General features: G+C 39.9%; 1 protein-coding gene across 1 annotated transcript in view; it reads left to right on the top strand.

The window, feature by feature from the left end:
- Window positions 1-8,840, top strand: part of LOC101747010 (zinc finger homeobox protein 3) — a 144,088-nt gene extending 135,248 nt beyond the window's left edge. The window contains exon 5 of the mRNA XM_004932901.4: window positions 5,501-8,840. Coding sequence (XP_004932958.2) covers window positions 5,501-6,117 — 617 coding nt within the window. The 3' untranslated portion in view covers window positions 6,118-8,840. The remainder of the gene's footprint in view (window positions 1-5,500) is intronic.
- Window positions 8,841-9,105: the final 265 nt, after the last annotated feature.

Below are 9,105 nucleotides of genomic sequence, written 5' to 3' on the forward strand. Positions count from 1 at the left end.
GAATATCTGCGTTTTAAGCTATATTTCTTTCATCCCTCATTTTTGCAGTTCGTAGCAATCTGAAATCCAACACGTCCCCCGCGGGTCCCCCCTTGTACGGGGTGGCGGTCCCCCTATTCTTGTGCTGGGATAAAAAAAGCGATATCTATTTATAAAATGTACGCGCGTCGTAGGTGGCGTGTGTGGACACGGCATTAACGTATGTGTGTGATAGCGTGCGCGTGTGCGTCGCCAGCTCATTTGCAAACCGTCTCCTGAGATAACGCGATCCAGTCGGTTATCCCGTTCTTATTGCCTCCTCCTTTCCTTGATTGCCATGTGTGTGGAAAACTTTGGAGACCTTATACCAATGGAAATCGATTTTATCACATTCAATGAAATTAGACTTTCTGTATTGTTTTGTTCTTTTTTTGAACTGATATTTAATAGCAGTGTCTTCGTTGAAGCTGACGCTTAAAGATTGCGTTACATACCAACAAGCTAATAAAAACGTATTCAAAAGTATTCTTGTGGAGTACTAAAATGTATCTTGTCTCTCAGATGCATGTTCACTACATTGTAAGCGTCGAGAGGCCGGCGATGCTGGGCCGCGCGCCACTCACGTATGAACGTAATTATAAAAATTGAAGGCAACTCAAGACCCGCTCCTTGGGTCCCTCCCCCGGTGGCGTCGTGCATTTTTCGTACATATTAAACTCCTCGGTCCCTCCACCCTCAGCACTTCACCCCGCGACTCCTCTTTTTAATCGATTTTCCCGACACAAGGGGTGAGTCCTCTGGGGTGAATGTAATTTTTTATGCGTTTTTTTTTCTGAAGGAGAAGACCGCCGGAGGTGCCATTACGCCACGGCTTGTTGAGAATATTTTAATTATAAAGCATTAACGCGTTTTATGATACCACTCCCGGTCGAATTTATAAACGATCGAGAGCTAAAGTAATTAAATATTTGAATGCGGTGAGATTTCCGCGGGGAGTCGGAGAGTAAGGTCGGGATAATGGAAGTTTCAGTTCGCCAGCGCGTTAATATGATTGATATAAAATTTCAAGAGATTATTTCGTAGCGTCCATTAGAATTGCTTTTCGTGAACAATAATGTTCTCGATCATTCTTAGTATCTTCTATCATTTAAACTCTTTTAATAGATCATAGACATAAGCACTAAGGAAGATCAGGTAGAAGTGTTATTTGTATAGTATACCACCAAACTGCGATCGTCAGCAGCATATACCGGTAATAAGCCATATTGTTGGCCTGGTCGGCTAATTACCACCGTCCTAACTATTTTTAGCAAAACAATTACGCACTTTATGGATTGGGCAGCCCTTATTTAGTACAGACTTCAACCTCATATTAGAATATAGGATAGGCTTAACTGGATGGCAGTCTTGACGATGTGATTACTAAAATAAAATTTACAGTATTGGCACCCGCGTGAGTACGCGTCAGACATAATTCGATTAGCAGATAGTTATTGTAGTGCGGGAGCAAAGCCGATTCCAATACTTACATGAGGCGTACAACTGCCGACACCTAAGGTTTCAGTGCTTACAGCGTCTTAAATAACCTAACGAATGTGTAAACTTCCACCGCCGGTTATAGAATCATATAATATAGAACTCCTTTCTGAAACAGCCACAACTAAGAACCGTATAGTTGAATTTATAAATAACATAGATACATATACATAACAGCAACATACAGTTTGATCGCTTAGAGCGATGTCTTATACGCAACCAAAGGTATTATTATATCTTGTACCCAAAGGAATTATTTGGGAAACAAATTAACTTAAAACTTATATATTTTTCTATCAAAATTTAATACATATTAATAATTTAAAAAAACGCTACCTACACCTTTGAGTTTCATTACAAATTGTCTTTATAGGGTTTATAGGGAATACAGTCAAACCTGGGTAAGTGAGAAACCTCTATAAGCGAGAATGAGATTGTGCTCCCTTGAACTCTCTCTTATCCAGGTTTGACTGTATTCAAATAATATTTTGAAGACATTTATGAATGTCGCATCTGCTCATTTATATACAAAAATGCCCTCAAAATACAAATCTCGGCAAGAGCCCATCAATTGAAACTAAAAAATGGAATGTCTTACCCAGATTAAGATGTGTGAAATACTCACACTTCAGAACAACTGTGAATCTGTTCAAAGTGAACCATTAAAAAAAAAGATGTGTGGTGTCGTTGGACACCGGATAGGACCGAAGTTCCTTATTATAAAAATATTAATTTTAAATTCTATTCGAGGTATAAAGAAAATGAAACTGGAGGTTTCGCAACAACCCAACTTATTATGGTACACTTCATTCATGGTTGTTTGCATAAGAGTTAGTGTATTGCGCAAACGAACGCTTTGAGATTGTGGTCAATGAATGATAAAAAAATGTTATTTTATGTACGTTATTACAAAGTTAAGTCGTACACCGTGTGCATTACTAATAAAAATCTTACGTTACGGACCTTTTTTCCCTGTTAGGGTACCGCATCGTCCCATAAGGAACTTCGTTCTAAAAAAAACATTTAAATTAAGAAACTTAATCGTCGACCCAAAATATCACGTCCTTATTCCGGTATAAAAGTAAACGAGACGATATCTGCAGTCCGTTAGTCTAATTGCTCGTTCGACATGCAAGGACACTGATGGGATGGACGTCTGTCGAAACTGTCGCGGCTCGTAGCTCGAATCGGACGTTTGCGGAATACGCCACCAAGATAGGCGCGCTGTTTATGGTAAACGAGGAAGACTGGTGTTATCTGAGGTGCGGTAATATATTTTAAACTAGCTGTTGCCCGTGACTACATCCGCGTGAAATAGTTCACAAATAATGCTTTATTTTAGAACAAATTTGGTTAGCATGAAAAAAGGTTATAGTGAGCCAACCTTAACATATAGACATATGCTGTCGCGGACTTTTTTTTAGATCTTTTAAAGGGAAACAATTCTGTCATACATTATTTTAGCGAAACTTTAACCGTTTCTGCAGCGCACGCAGCGGAAGCTCTCAAAAGGGAAAATAACCCGATTTTGAAATATTCTTTATTGGTGCTCCGCTTGTATTGGCTTTAGCGTAATGTTTTATACATATAGCCTTCCTTAATAAATGGGCTATCTAACACTGAAAGAATTTTTCAAACAAAATTCAAACGAACAGTAGTTCCTGAGATTAGCGCGTTCAAACAAACAAACTCTTCAGCTTTATAATATTAGTATAGATATACACTCGTAATCACGTTTAAATTTTCCAAAATTATAAATATGCGGTAATATATTTTAAATATACACTCATAATCACGTTTTAAATTCTTGAGAATTATAAATATGCGGTACTATATTTTAAATATACACTCGTAATCATGTTTAAAATTTTCAACAATTATAAATATGCGGTAATATATTTTAAATATGCATTCGTAATCACGTTTTAAATTTTCGAGATTTATAAATATGCGGTAATATATTTTAAATACACACTCGTAATCACGGTTTAAATGAACAAGATTATAAATAGAGAAACGAAATAGGTTAAGTCTTGAAGGCATTCGAATTAAACAACAAATCACGACCCACTAATTATTCACACATCTAAATTACTCTTTAAGCTGTATACCTTGATTCTTTTCAGTTTCACATTGAACGCTCATCGATAAAAGGCATCATAGGTAATTAATTTATTGTCGAGATAATAGTTTCTCAGCGGTCTGGTTTAATAAATAAACGTTGATCAGGTTAAGAAACGGAATTTACTATCTAATTCGATCTAAATCTCAGCACTGCCTTGTGAGAAACGTTCTGAATAAGAACTCGATCATATGCTATTTTTCAATGCTATTTGTTTGTATAGTTTTTTATGTTTACAATACTAAGCACTCATTAGAATCGAAGCAGGACTTCGTTGTGTGTGAGTCATGATCAATATCCACTCGATCCAAAGATCATAAAAATAAAATTCCCTACTTACATATTTTCTTAAAATGAAATGCTAAACATACGTAATTACACAAGCTGAGCTGAATTGCGCAGCATCGCAAATGTAAGTGTACATAATGCCTCTTGAACTGCAATAATAGATTCCTTAATGAGATGTAAATGAGCGAAGAAATACTCGACTCGGACCGTGTTATAATAACGCGTAACGACCTACAAGTCCGGATTAAGAAGCCCTTTGACTTAAAACCTCGTAGGACTTGCCGACTGACCAACCTATGCCGCTCAGCAAACCACAACTTATAACCTTAAGTTGTAGAGTGTAAGGTTCATAATAGTCGCGACGATTTAGTTCGTTAGGTTCTACGTGTGGTCGTGTTAGCGGCACAATAGCGTGGTTATTTCGAAACTAATTGGCAGAAAGGGTTGCGAATTAACGTCGAGGCCGCGGCTTTGGCACACGGCTTTGTGCCTGGCTCCTGATAAATTATTTACGATCTGCGATTTTAATGTAAGAACTAGGGAGATGGAAAGATCCTCTTAGTAATATCGATTTTTTATGATGTTTTTTTTTTGTTTTTCTTTGAAGGAATGCATTATAATTTCAAAAAACCAATCTAATATTTTTGTTTAAACAACACGCGAAATCGAATTCTTTTAATTAAAAAAAAAAAAAAAAAAAAAACTCGCTCGAATATTACGTTCAGATCTATTTAAATCCTGCAGCAACTTTCCTACGAGTTAGCCACTCGCGGCGACTCCGCATGTATTATGCATTCGTGAATATATGCCGCATAAACCAGCGTCCGAATCAATTACAGCGGCCGCGGTGCTCGTTAGAAACGCATCACGCATGTACAATCGACTCCCCGGTAACGTAAGCCCAGCTTATCTGGTGCTAACCTATTGCGAACAATGGAACGCCCAATTTGGGAATAGCTGCCTTTCAAGATCGACCACGATTATTAACTGCACCTTTTTTTTTCTTGTTGTTCAACGAATATTTTACATAAATTGTAGTAACGTCGACCGTTTACTGAATGCAATTGGAGTTGCAAGAAACGCTTGTTCAAGGACAGGGTTGAAAAAACATATGAATCGTGTATCGGTCGAAAGGTCAGTTCACGGCTGCGGGCCGACCCTCAGCCCGCGTAAGTGGATTAACCCCTTTACAACGCACTCGAGTGTCGTGCTAGAGTACTTGTTTGCATCGACACAAGCGTCTCCGGTGCGAAAAACAAACTGAACTCACATTCAAATTTGTTATCCCCTATCTTTTATTTATTTATTGCTTAGATGGGTGGACGAGCTCACAGCCCACCTGGTGTTGAGTGGTTACTGGAGCCCATAGACATCTACAACGTAAATGCGCCACCCACCTTGATATATAAGCTCTAAGGTCTCCAGTATAGTTATAGCGGCTGCCCCACCCTTCAAACCGAAACGCATTACTGCTTCACGGCAGAAATAGGCAGGGCGGTGGTACCTACCCGCGCGGACTCACAAGAGGTCTTACCACCAGTTCTTTTTATAATGTAAACAATTTTGTTGTTTCAGGATCGAATGGTCATCCCATTGCTGTTCAGCCTCAACCACAGGGCCTCATCGTCGAGACAGGCAATGGCGCGAGCGTCCTCCAACTGCCAGCGACGACCCTAGAACAAATAAGACACATAGCCACAGACCCCGGTGCGTCTACGCTTCGTCTGCCTCCGCCAGCAACCGAAACCCCGATCGGGTCACGCGAGCTTGACTTCGACCTGTGCTACGTGTGCAAGCACTGCAAAGTTGCGTTCCCGTCGCCCGCGCCCCTGCAGATACATCAGGCTCGATCGTGTTACGCGGGCCGAGAGGCAACTCGCGGCGTCATCCGCGTGATCCAACCCGCACTGGAATGCCGCTCGTGTCCCGGGGAACGGTTCCGTACAGCTATGGACTTCCGGCGCCACGCAGAAACAGAAACGCATATTCGGAATATGGGACTGCCGCCTCCGATACCCGCTCAACCGGAAGCTTTAACGCACGAGATGGAAGACGTCGTCAATCAAATTACTTTATTGGCGGCTCGTGCAGCGCAGGACTCCGCACCGAAGGATCCCAATGCCAACTTCTGTGTGCCCGGGCCTCGCTTCCAACCGCCCGGCGAGCTTCCGATAGCGAGCGCCGGCCACTAATCCTATTTTGACGAAATGTATAGTTACTATCTATCTGAGCTCCTCGCTCTCTCCGTTGTCCGACAACGCAGCAGTTCACTATTAGCTCTTAATGCTTCTTTTCGTTGATGAATGTCGTCGCGAAAGCGGCACTTTCCTAGTTATACGTTTAAAGCTTGTAGTAGTTTAAGTATTAGGTTAATCGGGAGCCGTTCGCCGTTGTCCCGTTTTTATAATAGTCTGTTTGGATGGAGTTGGTCAAAGTCGGCTCCAATAAAAGAATCCGCAGCGGAGTCCGTGTTCCTAGCGGTCGGCTCCCGCGCCGCGCGCCGCGCACTGGGGGGCGGCGGCGGCGGGCGTCGGCGCGGCCGCGCGCGTGCTCGCACTTCATATCATACGTTAGACAGGTTTTATTATAAATACGTTTATCGTTGCGGCGACACGCGGTCGGCGGCCACTCCGGCGCACTCGCACTCTTTAACATCAACTCCCAGGAAAACAAGTTCCTATCTTTATGGCATATAATATTATCGATATTGATAACTACGATTTAATTATTGTTTAAAGCTATGTAATACATACATATAATCGTTCTAATTATAGGCATAGATATGTTCTCGTAAGAAGTTCCTGATGCATCGTAAATGTATGAAAATATATATAGTGATATACGTATATGATTTTTTTAAACATGAAGCGAAGTTAGGTACGTATTTAGGCAGTAGTGCGGTCGTCCTCTCTCGCGGGTCCCTCGTCCACCACAACTGACTAATCGTTTCAATACAAATTCATGGTCCGTGATATTTTGGTTCATAGTATTTCGTTGCGTAGTCATTAATAGCGTGCACAATGTTATCTTTCCGTATTGGAAGTGACGTCCGTACTGAGCCGAATACTTGTGGCGCTGGATGCAGGTCGTGGCTGCAGGGGACACTCGCCGAGCCGCCCGTGGAGACGCGACGACACCGCGTAGGCTTATCGGTAACACTTAATTATAATTATTATTGTAGCTAACATTTCCAAAACGAACGAACTCGAAACTCGGGCTGCGCGCCAGCGCTCAGCCTTCCTCGCATACAAGTGAGTTTATTTTGGAACTAAGTGTGATTCTTGAATTTTTATTGATATTGTAATATTATTAGTAGTGACATAAGTGCGTCCGTATCGAATCGATGGACTAACACGCAGTGTGGGCTCCCTAACCGACTGCTGCGTAACAGTTCATCGCTTCACCGTGTGTGCGTGGAGTCCGATTTACATTCGACGGCACAAAAGTCACGTTATAAAACATATTTTACATATTTACATTTTTATCTAGCGGCGTGTTCTATTACAATATTATCGAGTGAATCCTACTACAACATTGAGTTTGTTTTTTTTTCCGTTTTATCTAAGTGCAATGTTTTATTCCACCGGTTGCCGGCGGTCCTTGTTATATGTGTGCAATGAGTCGAAGTTCGAATGTGTTGCGTCTATCTCCCATTGGCTCGCGATTCCCAAGGGCGTATAGAATTACACTATACAACTACATGTGAACGGTTTTCGTTCAGTACGTGACGTTGATTGAATTTTCTCTAAAATTAATGAAACGGAAATTAAGATGAAGTCCATGAAACCGTTGCGAGATAGACTTGGCGCCCGCGAACTATGTTGATGCGAAGGAGCGCGATTATAACACCATTATTTTGTTTGATTAGTATTTAATATTTATTAGAATGAAAACACGTTTGTTGAGGCGTTGCGTTCAGAGCTCCACCGCGTGACGGACGTCGTTAGCGTTACACAGGAGATATATATATTTATTTTGACCGGTTCGTGTCTGACGTACGTGAGTGTAAGTTTTGAGTTAGTGTAGGTGGACAAATCGGTAGTGCGATGTTGTGTCTCCGCGGACGTATGCCCGCGGAATGAATCATGGTTCCTATGTATATTTCAATATTAACGCATCTAGAGTTTCACTATACTTTCCGAATACAAATTTTAATATTTTAAGATTAATTCGGACTAGTCTGTTGTATCTGCTGCTAGAGGTGCCGCCACGGTCATGTTGTCTGTTCGTTACTAAGTGTTTATTAGTTTAATTTGTAATTTGTCATTTGCAATATTGATATTATTATAATTTTGTTATAATCGGTACAGTTTATAAAATGACCTTTATTCTTATCTAGAAGCTACATACATGTGTTGACTGCGAGATATTAGTTTATTACCGGTAAGGTAGCTCGTGTCTATCATAGTTCCTAATACTGTATTGTAATAAAAAAGTTATTTTAAAATTCTTTACTAGTGAAAAATTTACTGTTCCTACTATTTAAACTGTAACGCAAATGTTGAAATGATCAAAATTCTATACCGATTCATCGAGGAGTCTGCTAATTGTGTTTAGTTTTAATATTATGTTGTTGCGTTATTTATACTAAAGGTACACGAATAATTAAACGTAAACTAAAAACAGTATTAACTAAACTAAAGTTACTAATAAATTGGGTTCAAGTGTACCTTCATAATTATAGTTTGCATTCAGTTATGTAATCGAAAATTCTTAAGTCAATTTCTTAGTACATTCGACCGTATGTTTAGTTTATTTAAGTCGGGACAGTCTCACGTAGCATGGCGTGTGCGTAGCTAACCTCTACGATCGTGCTACGCGCCTACGACGCATGCCATCCGTAGCCAGCAACAGATTACGAATACATTGTCAAGTGTAAATGGTAAAAATAAACTCAAAGTTAGTTTATCAGAAACTGGAGTTTTATTTTCATACCCGTTATTATTACTACTACTATCTGAAATGTTTTATTAAATTTGCTAATAAATAAATGCAAAACAGACGTTTTACTATCGCCATTCGGAAACATACTTGTTGCATTTAAAAATTTATGATCCACTAAAGTTTGTATTGTTGTAATTTGAATAAATTATTATATCAATATAGATATTATTTCAACCAGACACGTTTGTTTTTATTATGAAACATTTTCTAATTAGGGAAATTAAAATATGAACAAA

The sequence above is a fragment of the Bombyx mori genome, chromosome 11 (assembly GCF_030269925.1).
Source record: "Bombyx mori chromosome 11, ASM3026992v2".
Lineage (NCBI taxonomy): Eukaryota > Metazoa > Arthropoda > Insecta > Lepidoptera > Bombycidae > Bombyx > Bombyx mori.